The sequence below is a fragment of the Capronia coronata genome (assembly GCF_000585585.1).
Source record: "Capronia coronata CBS 617.96 chromosome Unknown acBCG-supercont1.9, whole genome shotgun sequence".
Classification (NCBI taxonomy): Eukaryota; Fungi; Ascomycota; class Eurotiomycetes; order Chaetothyriales; family Herpotrichiellaceae; genus Capronia; species Capronia coronata.
This window is the reverse complement of record NW_006912901.1, coordinates 77,080-89,884: the sequence shown is the minus strand read 5'-3', so window position 1 is coordinate 89,884 and position 12,805 is coordinate 77,080. Positions and strand designations below refer to the sequence as shown.

General features: G+C 51.7%; 6 protein-coding genes across 6 annotated transcripts; 2 read left to right on the top strand and 4 right to left on the bottom strand.

The window, feature by feature from the left end:
- Positions 1-253: 253 nt before the first annotated feature.
- On the bottom strand, positions 254-2,619 carry A1O1_08777 (uncharacterized protein; the record flags this gene model as incomplete). Its single annotated transcript, XM_007729635.1, has 1 exon — positions 254-2,619. A coding segment is annotated over one exon (2,364 nt), but the record flags the coding sequence as incomplete, so codon positions are not given.
- A 153-nt stretch (positions 2,620-2,772) lies between these two features.
- Positions 2,773-3,297, bottom strand: A1O1_08776 (uncharacterized protein; the record flags this gene model as incomplete). The annotated part of the gene is made up of 1 exon (XM_007729634.1): positions 2,773-3,297. One exon carries the CDS (start codon positions 3,295-3,297, stop codon positions 2,773-2,775), a length of 525 nt encoding a protein of 174 aa, XP_007727824.1.
- Positions 3,298-4,783: 1,486 nt separating this feature from the next.
- On the bottom strand, positions 4,784-5,805 carry A1O1_08775 (uncharacterized protein; the record flags this gene model as incomplete). Its single annotated transcript, XM_007729633.1, has 3 exons — positions 4,784-4,984; positions 5,055-5,494; positions 5,577-5,805. The coding sequence occupies 3 exons, from the start codon at positions 5,803-5,805 to the stop codon at positions 4,784-4,786; spliced, it is 870 nt and encodes a 289-aa protein (XP_007727823.1).
- Positions 5,806-6,231: 426 nt separating this feature from the next.
- Positions 6,232-6,726, bottom strand: A1O1_08774 (uncharacterized protein; the record flags this gene model as incomplete). The annotated part of the gene is made up of 2 exons (XM_007729632.1): positions 6,232-6,477; positions 6,535-6,726. 2 exons carry the CDS (start codon positions 6,724-6,726, stop codon positions 6,232-6,234), a joined length of 438 nt encoding a protein of 145 aa, XP_007727822.1.
- A 1,020-nt stretch (positions 6,727-7,746) lies between these two features.
- On the top strand, positions 7,747-9,540 carry A1O1_08773 (uncharacterized protein; the record flags this gene model as incomplete). Its single annotated transcript, XM_007729631.1, has 4 exons — positions 7,747-7,881; positions 7,942-8,012; positions 8,074-8,648; positions 8,756-9,540. 4 exons carry the CDS (start codon positions 7,747-7,749, stop codon positions 9,538-9,540), a joined length of 1,566 nt encoding a protein of 521 aa, XP_007727821.1.
- A 1,431-nt stretch (positions 9,541-10,971) lies between these two features.
- A1O1_08772 (uncharacterized protein) lies at positions 10,972-12,485 on the top strand (the record flags this gene model as incomplete). Its single annotated transcript, XM_007729630.1, has 2 exons — positions 10,972-11,127; positions 11,199-12,485. 2 exons carry the CDS (start codon positions 10,972-10,974, stop codon positions 12,483-12,485), a joined length of 1,443 nt encoding a protein of 480 aa, XP_007727820.1.
- Between the last annotated feature and the right edge of the window lie 320 nt (positions 12,486-12,805).

The following is a 12,805-nucleotide window of genomic DNA, read 5'->3' as shown; positions in this document are numbered from 1 at the left end:
AGGGTGACACGGTCGAATATAGATAGGGTGACACGGTCGAATACAGATAGGAACAGGTACTCCTAACCCGTTGATCGGCGGACTATCTCCAGGAGGGATCAGAAGTTCTTCCGGACGAACGACGACCATCTCGCGATATCTCTGCGCAATCAGTCGGCAAACTTTCTTTGGGAGCTCTGCGTGCCCCTCGTAAAGATGTGTACTGGCGTGGCTGACAGCGTGACCGTGAACTCGGCAAATCAAGATCTGATACATCTCATTATAAAGATACGGATCCAACTGCGAAGGAGTGTCGCTTATTATCTGGTTACGGGTGGAAGGCAGAATATTGACAGAAGGATTTCGAGGTAGAGTCAGCCTAAGATCAAGATACGCCGCGGGTGTAGTGAGGTCGATAGGGTGAGGGGAGAGTAGTTTAGGAGGGTGGGATGGGGTGATGGTCGGGAGCCGTGGATGTTGCGGTACATTCTCACCAAGATCCCGGAGTGGTCTTCTCTCGGACGGTGGAAGGGGTGTAAGAAATTCGTGCCACTGCTGGGACGCCTGACGATACCTCTCCAAGAGAGCCGGCTGGAGTTTCTCGGGAAAGTCAACGTCAATCCCATAGTTGGCTGCCCGCTGTAAGGGCCGGTGCCCACTCTGCCAGACAAGAGCTCGGTTCGCGTCGGCGTGAGGACCGACATCACAGTATAGATCTGTCGGTTGGATGACATGCCGAAGATGTTTCTCGGTCATGGCAGTCGTGATCTGGCGATAGAGTTGGACACCAAGAGGGACTTTTAGAACGGCTTGGCTGCTCTTCCGAAGCCAACGGGTCAGATCGTTTGTACTCCAATGGCGAGGAAGGGGTTGCTGGGCAATAAAAGGGTTAGAGGCGAAGAGAGAGCTCGTGGTGCGGTGACCAAGAGCGCGGCGTAGGAGGAGATCCACCAAAGGTCGGATGAAGACCAGGTAGTAGTAGATCAGCTTATTAACGGCGGGTGGAAAGAAGCGGGCCACGTGAAACTCACGGCCGGTGATACGCTGACTTTTAGCGGCTCGATAGATGGTGCATATAGATCCCGCGTAGATATAGATCCCGCGCAGAGCGGTCGATCTGTTCCAAGCACCTAACCTCGAAAGATCTGGGGTGCGAGGACATTGGCCACCGTGGACAAAAAAGATCTGAAAGAGTAGAACTAAGAAGGCTTCATGGAGGCGTAGATACTTCCACACGGCTGTCTGGACCCATTGATTATTCTGGATAAGGGGACACGGCCCTTCTTGACAGATACGCGATGAGAGGTGGAGGTAGGCTCCCTGGAGATCATTGCGCGGATCCTGGACAAACGAATAACCAGGCGTGGAGCAGCTGATAAGGTCGCGAACGTTCCTCAAATCATAGGGAGGGGACCAGCCGCCCATCAGTTGGTGACAGAGCTCCGATGCCTCACTTACTAGGCTTTGGGCGAACTGGCGGAACAACGACAACCGGAGATGGTGTCCCTGAAAAGAGAGAGTCTGGCCATCGTCACTCCACTGGAAGAAGAATGCGGCACCCTCGGAGCCGAGGAATTGTCGACCAAATTGGAGGAGGCTAATACACTCCTGGATTGGGGTGAGACATCCCGCACAGATATACTGTCGCCGCATGGCCTGTAGGATCGAGAGCTGTCCCTGCGATGGTCGAGCAGAAATGCCTAGCTGGGGATAACCATATATTGGGAGTACTGACTCAAGAAGGAGAAGAGTCTGCTGATGGATCAACGCGGCCAAAGTTTGCGTATACGTCCGTGGACGGTGATATCCCTGGCCTCCCGGCGTAAAGCCAAAGATGCCGCTCAAGAAGACAAGGACACTGGAACTCGGGCGGCCATTTGAGTACTCTTGGGTACAGAGAAGTAGACTGAATTGAAAGACCAGGTCAGAGAGAGAAGGCTGACGGGTGACGGAGTTCAGATCAGATGTCGGTGAGGGGGATGAAATGACAGCTTCGAGCGGCATGTAGGAACAATCCTCTTCCTCAGAGAGGTAATCGTCGTCCTCCTCTTCATCATCAATCTCATCCTCGTCCTCAGAATACTTATCATCCTGGTCGCAATCTGGATCATCTTCGGACGCTTTATCGACTAAGTCCACTAGATCAGTTTGGTGCCACATCTCCTGTAAACAAGCGTGTTGTTCTCTGGTGACGGGAACACCGAGCATAGATTGTTGTACATAAGATAGTCGGGAGTAGCGTAGACAGAACGCGAGACATCTCTTCCACAATCGTCGGTAGCGGCGTCGAGTTGAGTCCCGTAAGACCAGTTGAAATGGTGCTTTGTATGCTTGGTCCAAAAATCGACTTCTCAACCAGCAGAGAAAAGGATGGGGTGTCGCGCGGACAGTATCCTCACACCGGGTAAAGACACTATCAACTGTGCGAAGGATGGAGGAGATTCGAGTCTCGGCCTCAGGCGAACTGCGGATAGGAACGTTCTCGGACATGGACCGCCCAGGGCGAGAAGTGAGTGTGCCGAGTAGAAAGCCCGCGCGCTGGGTCTGGCGTGTAGGTAGCTGGGTCATCTGAAGTAAGATATCTCGGCGTAGATGGCCGTATGTGTCGATCCAGCCCGTCCGCTCAAACCAAGGAGTCATGGCAGGGTCAGCGCGGTGAGAATCATGATCCAGGGACGGAATAGACGCCATCTGCTCTCTTTCCTCCTGGTGGATAGAGAAAAGAAGGGTCGAGGATGGAGGGGAAATGGGGGCCTGCCAGGTTCGTGTATCGACTAACTTCTCCGTCCTCGGTCAACACTTGCGGTGGCTCAGAGGGAGAGGACGCTTTCGCTTACGATAAGTCGGTAACGGAGTGAGTGTAACGGCGCGAGGAATCGCCAATACAATCCAGTATTGCCGCCCGGCTGAGCCTGACGTGGTCCACTGCTGAAGAGAAACCGGTCGATAGTCGCGGTCGGCGATGGTGTCGAGGTGCTTGATGTTATGCTGGCTAGAAAGATGGCGCCTGAGAAGTTGTTGGCTGGTGGTCCGGCTGGAACAATGTCCGCACGCAAACCCGGGTGTTGTGGTGAGGCTGGGGTCCTCGGGGCAGAAATCGGCGCGAGCGGAAAGCTCAGAAATGTCAGTCAAGAGAAGAGTCCCGAGGTCAGGCACTTGAGTCTGCCGGCTAGCACTAATTGAGTGGGCTTCGGTAAGATGTTGCTGGACGAGGCGCGGATGTACGCGTAACGCTCGTCGACACAATGTGCAAATCAACGCGTTCTCGGGAGTGCTGACAATGAGATTGAGGCTGCGAAGCCAGGGTGGAGAGGACATGGTGTGAATAGAAGAGCAAGAAGCTCGAATCCTGTCGATCTTATATACCTCGGGAGTTGAGGGACGCGATGGGCCATCGAGTGTAAGAGTGTATGGCTCGGCGAGGCTGAGATTTCACGCTACAGAATATTTCACGCTACAATGTGATTTCACGCTACAGCCCAAACCTTAATTTTTCCACCACCTATTCTCGGCCCCGATCCACGCTACATGTCTGACCCTAAACTACTAGGGTCCTCTTGGATAGGGCTGGCACTGGCTGCTCTGCGACAGACGGGTAGGGGACATCAGAGGAGCTTCGTGCCGACCATTCTGCGAAGCGAGCGTGGACGGCTTTCAACGCCGCACCTTTCAACTGGTGTGGTTTGGCACGAAAATGATTATTTATTGAGTTGAGGGAATCCACCACCACACCAGATTCACAACGATGACAGATCACCACTCCTAGGGGTTCTTCAAAGTGCAGACGCTCTTGCATCGTAACTGATGAGTGTATCATCTATTGTAATAATTAGGAGCTCACCACAGACTGTCTAGAGCCGACTACGCTGTCGTCGCTCCATCTCGACACATGTTATGCCATAACATGCCAAGCCCTCCCCTGAACCAAACTCCATGCGGCAATCCACTAACCCGAAATCGCCTACCCCGGACATGTTATGCCATAACATGTCGCCAGACTAGTGATAGGTCGCGCTCTCAGGGCGTACTCATGTGTCCTCGGTCCGGGGCCTGTCGGGGAAAGAATGGAAGGGCGCCAGTGGAAAAGGATGGAGGTGGGATCGGCGACCCCGCACCGACCCCGCCCCGGCGCTCCGATTGGGCGGCGGAAAAGGACGCGGGTTCGATCCCTTCCCGCCGCGGTTTAGTAGTACAGGAGGCAAACCAAGCCTGGTTCTGCATGAAAATCAGGTCAAGACTATGCGCCAAACTGAACTCGTGGTGGCAGCAGTTTTCTGTACCACCAAACACTACATTGTAAACAAACCGGGACCTAATCCCGAAGATGGGCCAAAGCCTCTCGCACTACCATCCCAAGAAACACACTCGCCCTGCATGACGCATCGAGTGTTCCGCCAATATTATCACTGCGTCAATGGAGAGAAAAATGTATTGCGACTATACGTGCTGGGATAGGAGAAGCCTGGCCCAAATTTTGTACCTATGGCCCACGCCTCGAATTGTGTTTCCAAGCTCAACATTCACTAATGCTTGGTGGTGGATCTTGCCATAACGGTGCGCCGTCAGGTTGGCGAGAACTAAACTCGTACTCATACCTCCCGCCGGTACAGTTCAACCGAATATGTCCAGAGATCATTAGACATGAATGCTTTCAACTACTTGATCAAGGAGAAAGCGCGGATCTCTAGTGTCAACCCAGCCGCAAAATTGACCAGCCATCTGACTGAAAGACGGAGAAAGAAGTTCCATGTCAGCATATTTGTAGTTATCACAAATAAAGGGGTAATAGAAGGGACAGGACTTACTATCCAACCATTTTCTGAATATGAGGCGGGTACTTCTTCATCGTCTCAAGGGGAACCGAAAGATACTGGTTTTCTTCCTGGCGCAAATAGCCTCGCGTCATGAAGCAGCTGTATACGAGGCGTTCCTCATCTGCTGTCGTGTTTGCACTGCCTCCATGATAGCAGCTGGCCAACATAATGAAGGCATCGCCCGGTTCCAACTAAGGATGACAAGATATGATAAGTCGAAGCTCTATCCACTTGATCGAATGATGTGGCATCAGTACTCACCTCGGCGTAGTATGCCAATGACTCATCCGGTGCTCTCTCGTGTGCCCAGAGGTGGCTTCCGGGAATAAACCTGGTCGCCCCGTTCTCTTTGGTGGTCTTTGTTCCTGCCACAAAGAGACCCAGCGCACTATCACGACGGTTTGACACCAAGTCATCGGGGTACGCATCCAGAGCAGGATTGACGACGAGGTGAGTCATGTCATCCCGATGCAGTGGTTGGTCCTTTGAACCGGGACGTACACTGACGACCGATGAGAGGTTCAGCTGGGGGTCTGCAAAGGTCTGTGTCTTTTCTGTTCCTTGCCAACACCAGAATTCGGTCCTCAAAAATGCCTTTGCAACAGCCATATAGAGAGGATGTGCAATCATCTCAGTAGTTGTCGTTGGGGAATGAGCGATCAGGGCTGTACAGCGTCTGGTCTCTCGAGGGAAAAATTCGCCTGAGTCGAGGTTTTAGTATTCTGTTACTATTTCTGGCAAGATGGGATGTTCTATGTTGCAAGGAATCATGTTGTTGCTTACCCCCCCATTCTCCGTCTTGCTCCAACCGTGCCCTGATTTCCTTCTCCATCTTGCCGAGGGTCTCTTGTGAAATAAAGTTTCGAATGATGACGCCGCCAGCTAACTTGATGGCGTTTATGACATCCTCGAGAGGAGCATCGATCGGGAGACTCTGGACTTTGGGCTGGGACTTCTGGGGCACCGAAACATATTTCGGGCCAGTAGGAATTTCCGTCAAGCCTGGAGCCATCTTTGTATACGAAGGTGTGTAGGTATTGCTGAAGAAGAATGGACAAGACTGTAACCAGGAATGCTCCGGGCTTCCGTCAGCTTATATATCAACCGATCTACTATGTTTCAGATACCAGGACAGACAATCATGTTGACACCATGTGAGCTAACGTGGATTGACACGATGAACGGCGCTAGCCGCAAGAATGAACCAAGAATGGACATGGGCCAGACTGGTGATAAGAACTTTGAAGTCAGATTCCAGGCATCATGATTCTCGGCTAGCCTGTGGGTGCACGGTTGTCTCAGGATCATCAGAGAGCAAGTCTGGTGGCAGATTCGTCTACCAAAACGGCAACCTCTATTCCAGTCTGCTACTCGCACTTTGTAACCGTTTTCGGCTTATATTTATGTCCTAGGTCACAGGCATGTGCCAAACATCTATCTACTTTGGTGGTAGTGCAACCACCACGGAGAACTCAAACTTGCAGCCTGGGTAACCAAGCGCTGGAACAGTTACCGCCGTCCAACCGGGTTGATGTCCTCGCAGGAAGCTTCCAGCAACTTTCGCCAATGGCTTGTCTACTTCTGCAACCCCTCCAACGTGATAGCTTGTGATCTGGACGATCGACTTCCAGGCATCTTCTGCCGACAAACTTGGAGCTGCAGTCCTGATGGCTTTCTCGCAGTTCTGTAAGACCCATTATAAGCACTGCAGTCTATAGTTTGGTAGCACATGAATTCTTACCTGGAACGCCTTTTGAAACTGGTCCTCAATATCCTCGCTGAATTCCAACCCACCGTCAGCCACGGGACCGACCATGCCCGCGGTGAAGAGAATTGCAGATCCTGGCGGGATCACGACGCCGGATGAAATGCCGTGCATCTTATTGAAGATCTCATATCCAGGGTAGTTGGAGCACTGTAGAGGGACGGCCATTGTCGAGAACTCTAAGATGATGACTGAGATGTCGGTTTTGTCTGGTTGGTGTCGGCTGGTTGGTGGTTCTGATAACAACTTGCAGTGTATGACTGGTGTGGAAATTATATAGATTGGAAGAATATGAGTCTGTGGATTATTTGGGTCGCTGTGTCCTTATGGAATCGCAGAACCTATCCACCATCAAAATCCGCCACCAGCCGAAAGCGGCGTGAAGAGCCAGTGATAGGACTGTGATTGGGGAACTTCAAGAATTGGACATGGACTCTTGATTGGAGCAAGACCCTGGTATCAATTCTGCCGAACAAGCCGAAGACATGTCCATTCAGGTTCACGGAGATACTTCGCGCTAGTCGCAATCTCGATCCTATATCGGAATGGTGAACTTGTAAGTGGGTATAAGTGGGACCTGTCCAGATAATCCTCGTGATTCTAGATTACGTTATTCTCTACACGTCGCCGGACCATGATTATCGATCGAAGTTCAACCTCCCTAGATAGGGCAAAATGGTGCGCCTAGCGTTCCCCAATCTTGTTCGACTAGGAGTTTCATTTGAAGTTCCCAGATGCCACGTACATAGATCCGAGTTAACGACTTTCATCCCGCTTTGCGCGTCTGGCCCTAGGCGCACCTCTGGCCCCGATTTGGTCTAGACGCCTCCAGGTGTCTGTTAATGGTCGCGCCGAAACTCTGGTTCACGTCTGATGTCTCTTATCTTGTTCAGTCGGGGAAACGAGTCTATGTCGACCATTCAAGTTAACGTGAATATGCTGACGCCGCCAAACCTTTGGAATGCGTCCGAGAAGAGCCCTGCTAGGTCGGTATGATCTGAAAGGATAAAGTGGTCCGTGGCCGTTCTGCATAAGATTCGCGTGGTGGTTGAAATTGACCTATAAAGACCTTAGCCTCCCTGGTTTTCCAACAAAGTACATCAAGACGACCAATCTTGGCAAATCGCAGTTGTCAATCGTTATCCCAACCCCCAAAGTGTGCGGCCTGGACCAACCCTCGTCAAAAACATGAAGGTCGAAGGTGCAAGTGCGGTAGCTGAGGCTCCAGAATCGCCAACCCCTTCTATCAAACCTCGCCCGATGACCAAGGACGAGAAAGATGAAGCATTTCTCGCCAGCATTGGGAAGAAGCAGGAGCTCAACGTATGATCTACTCCTCCAAGACATTTTCGAACCAGTGGCTAACGCTGTGACTGTTTGCAGCGTACTTTCGGACTGTGGTCGATGATCTCTCTGGTTGTGACTCTTCAAGCCTCCTGGGAAGCATTATGTGTGTCAGTAACAATGAAGTCTGGTCTTGAGATGCTCATGAACACTACCTGACCGTCTTACCAGTGTTTTTCAAGTTGCTCTTATCGAAGGCGGGCCTGTCAGCTTGGTTTATGGCTACATCGTAGCGTCGTTGGGCACACTCGCAACTGCATGCTCTCTGGGAGAGATCGCCAGTATGTGGCCGACCTCCGGAGGTCAGTATCACTGGGTCGCTGAGCTTTCTCCCAAGCGCTACAGGGCATTTCTGTCTTGTATCAGTGGCTGGATCTCGGTCAGTGGATGGCAAGCCTTGTCGGCCAGTACCGCATTCGCCGTGTCTACTCAGATCCAGACGCTGGTCTTTGCAGGGAACAACAACTACACGTCACCAAGGTGGCAGGGGACTCTGATCTACTGGGCCGTCCTATGGGTTGCTGCCACTGTCAACGTATTCTTGATCAAGTTTCTCCCGCTTCTAGAGTCCGGCGTGGCAGTCGCCCACATGAGCTTGTTCATTGCCTTCATCGCCGTTCTCTGCGCGATGGGGGAGCGCAATTCATCAACTTTCGTCTGGACCGAATTTGTCAACAACTCGGGCTGGAACAATGATGGTGTCTCATGGTGTATTGGGTTGCTATCTAGCGCCTTTATCTTCATTGGTAAGCCCCTCGAACGCCTCCCTTCGCGTACAAGAAAATGAGCGAGCCAACACGGCCTTGGAAGCTGTCGCGACGTTTGATCCCAGTCAACTGATTCATCTGCATAGGATACGACGGAGCAGCTCACATGGCCGAAGAGCTCCATGACGCCGCTCGAGCCGTTCCCAGAGCCATGGTTGCATCGATCGTGATCAACGGCGTCATGGGATTTGTCTGGCTCTTGATCCTTCTCTATTTCATGGGCCCCTTCGAGTCGATTGTCGGCAGTGCGTACGCACTCCCCTATGTCCAGGTATTCGTCAACGCTACTGGTACGACAGGGGGCGGTATAGCCATGGCATCCCTGGTCACAAGCATCTCTGCCCTCGCTACCGTCCCCATGCTGGCATCCGCGAGCCGGACGACTTGGGCTTTTGCCCGCGACGGGGGTCTTCCACGCTCCCAGTTCTTCGCACATGTTAATTCATCCTTCCAATTGCCGATACGCGCCATTTTTCTCAGCGTCGGACTTCAAATGCTCCTGGGACTGATCAATCTCGGCAGCACAACGGCCTTCAACGCGTTCCTTTCCCTGGCAACCGTCGCACTCTATGTGTCCTATCTCCTCCCGATCATATTGATTGTGCGACTGCGCTTCATCGGCAAGGATGGAATGAAACTCGCCTATGGCCCCTTTCGACTCGGTCGCTATGGACTGCCGCTGAACTTGATCTCCATTGGATATACTATCTGGACTGCCGTCTTCATGCTCTTTCCGGATTTCCAGCCCGTAACGGCGGAAAATATGAACTACGCCTGTGTCATATTGGGAGGTATTATCGTACTGTTCCTGGCGTGGTGGATGGTTCGGGGCAAGAAGACATTCACCGGCCCTTTGACGGCGATTGAGTAAAATTGCGGGTTTAGAACGAGGAGGGACTAATACTGTACCAACTGGATAACATGCACGTAAGGAACGCCTAGATAACCCTAGATATGTAGCCTTTTGAATCTGGTTTAGAACAGATTATATTCAGAAACTCGGCAACTCATGAGAGCCTGGGACTGACTAATGCACAAAGATCTCAATAGCCAATAGCTACTCGCTTATTGGTGCACGGCTCAGGAGACGTTGCTACTGAGCCAGGCTTGGTGCTGTTGATAGCTAAAGACCACTCAATTGGTCAAAGTGCTCGTGCACAGATAAGAGACGTCTGCCACTCTCCCCGCCCCCACTCATGCTGCGCAATGGGAAGCTTTTGGGATGTCCCGCATCTCTGAGATGTAAGGGTAGGTAGATAAGGTCGGTCTAGTAGCTTTTCAAAAACCCGCGCAAGTGCTGAGATCAGATTAACAATTCATCAGTTGGTTGCAAATGCACTTGGATTATCACAAAGGTGGCATTATCCAAACCCTCATTATGCTGAAAGGATAGACCTACCCCCCGTGCACTCTCGGGATAGAAATTATTCATGGCTTCGAGCGCCAAAGCCAACCTTAAGCAGTCCCAGCCATCAAGACGGGTTAAATCTCGATCTGGTTGTCAATTGTGCAAACAACGCAAGGTAAGCATATATTTCACGCTTTTAGGGCCGGTTCGGTTCCACGTGGGAGTTGTGTCTCATTTCAGATCAAGATCAAATGTGACGAGTCTTCACCGTCTTGCAAAAATTGCTTCAAATGGGGGGCTGTTTGTCCAGGATATAGCCGACCATTATCATGGCTACACTGGCAGCAAGACGTTGCCAGTGAAGAGGATGCGAACGTCTGTGGGACCGACCATCTCGGTGCCAGTGGACAATGGCGTCGCCATCGGCGACGCGTCAGAAACGGACGACGAGACATAGAGCCTCAGGACCGCTCCCGGCGACGCGATAAGATTCCTTCACATAGCCCTGTGTCGAGTCTGTGTGGTTTGGCCGAAACATACAGTAATCAAGATCAAAAAAGTGTTGGTAAGGTGCCGGGAGAAGATACTTCTTGTTACTTCGGTTCGAAGGCATCTGGATATTCGCCTCCAGGTCAGACTTGCGAGGAAGAAGCAAGCGGTCCAATATCCCTGCTTAAGCCAACGTCTTTGAAGTATAGCACCAATTCTGCTGACCGCTCGCCGTCGACAGAAGAGAGGGGAATGTTTCTGGAAACCAATAGTGGACTTGTTGCACCATGGTCTCCCGGTTCAGTCATGTCAAACCCTCTTGACGAGGCGACCTCAATGGTGGATTATTTTTTCGGAAGAGTATGTTCGGCCATTTCATGCTTTGATTCACCTCTGAATCAGCTGCGCGTGGAACTCGCGAGAGGAATCCATCACTCAGAGACACTGTTTCATTGTGTTCAAGGCATGGCTGTTGCTCAGCTCCTTAGTTTTCAGCCGTGGAGAAAACCGGAAGCACTGTCGCTCCAGGCCCGGATGTACAAGTCTCTCGCCAAAGATCTGCATGGTTCAAGGGTTACGGATGAAATCATGTTGGCTATCACTCTAGTGGGTTGGTCATCGGTAAGTATAGTTTGTGGTCTACAAACTCACTCTTACGGTGAAGACCTTCCAACTCAAGCTGACATCTACAGTGTTGGTTTGAAGCCACGTCCCTAGGCAACGAACATCATCTGGGCGCAAGACGGCTCCTTTTACAATGGCTGACTACCAGACGGCCACTTGTACAGGCATCAGCTGGGACCGTCGACTACCAATTCCTGGTGCGCGGCCTTATTTTCTGGGAAATGGTCTCATCGTTCATGATGGACGAGAGTAGCGGGATTGTCGAACTTATCGAGCATCCCGACTCGAAGAAAAAGAGTCCAGGTCTACGGGAATTGGTAGTGGACCCTCCAGGAGAGTCTTCGCTCATCGCCGTCGACGCAAGTAGTATGATCATACCGCATCCGTGGACTGGTGTGTCGACTGGTCTTTTCTATCTCTTTGCCAAAGTCGGCCGCCTTCTACGAACCGAGGTCAAGCGAATCCGATCTCACGGATGGAATACACTGGCTTACGCTAATGGCGAATGTCGATGCGATGAAGATGAGGGGTTGGCACGCAGTCATGCACTCTCTCAGGCATCGGATCTGGAGATCCAATTGTTGAATTATGAGCTGCCACGGGCAGACGCAATTCATCCCACCGGCGACGTCTCCACCACCGTTGGAGATCTGATCGATCTTGCCAAAAGCCACCACTTGGCTGCTATGTTACAGCTATATAGGGTGTTCCCTGAGCTCCTTGAGCGCCGGCTACCCTTGATCCAATCACAGAATGCTGTGGATGGCGGTGATAACAGAGATCTTTGGGGAACAAGGCCTGCCCGGGATGATCTGTCCCAAACCTCCTCGCGCGAGGGATTCCTCTTCAGCCTCGCCGGCCGCATACTGCGAATGTTGTTGAAATTGTCGCCTGCCTCAAGCTCTCTTCATGGCTGGGGCATCGTGCTACTGATAGGCGCCAACGAGTTACATCTCGACCGTGAGTATTTACAACAAGGTCGTGATCAATCTCCAGCCGAGTGTTTTGAACAACCAAGTCCAGAGCGACATGTGAACGACACCCTGGGATCATACAGTTCAGACGACTCTTCGCCATCTCGTGAGAATCGGATGCCCGAGACTCCGTTGGGAGCCGAACACAACAGCGAAGGCCTTGATGATGAGATGGCCAGCTTGACGAGAACTCCGGTTCTGGATCTTCGCTCCTTGATTTGGAACACCTTGAGCCACCAGCGGCACACAATTGGCCTGAGCGGGGTGCAACGCGGACAAGCCACCGTGCGAGAACTTTGGAGACGGATGGATGCAGGCGATCCCCATGCATTCTGGCTGGAGATCATGTACGATAATCATTGGGAAACCATGCTGGCTTAATTGAGATATGCGGTGACTTGATCTGGGCTAAATAAATAGTAGCAGGTCAATGCTGCCTAAACATGGGCGTGCTATAGATCACATATGGCACGACCTTTGGTACTGACGGGAAGATGTCTCTATACCTCGCTAATAACACAAGTGTTTACTACATCAATAGATAGATCTGGACTTCTAGATCTTGACCTGAAAACCAAACACTTGCTTGGATATCGACGTTCAAGGAGTTAGACAGGGCGACTCAAACCTTCAACCAACGCACCATTCACGGTCCGCCGCAACTTTGCTTCCACCAACTGTCATATAATCACGTTCGAGAT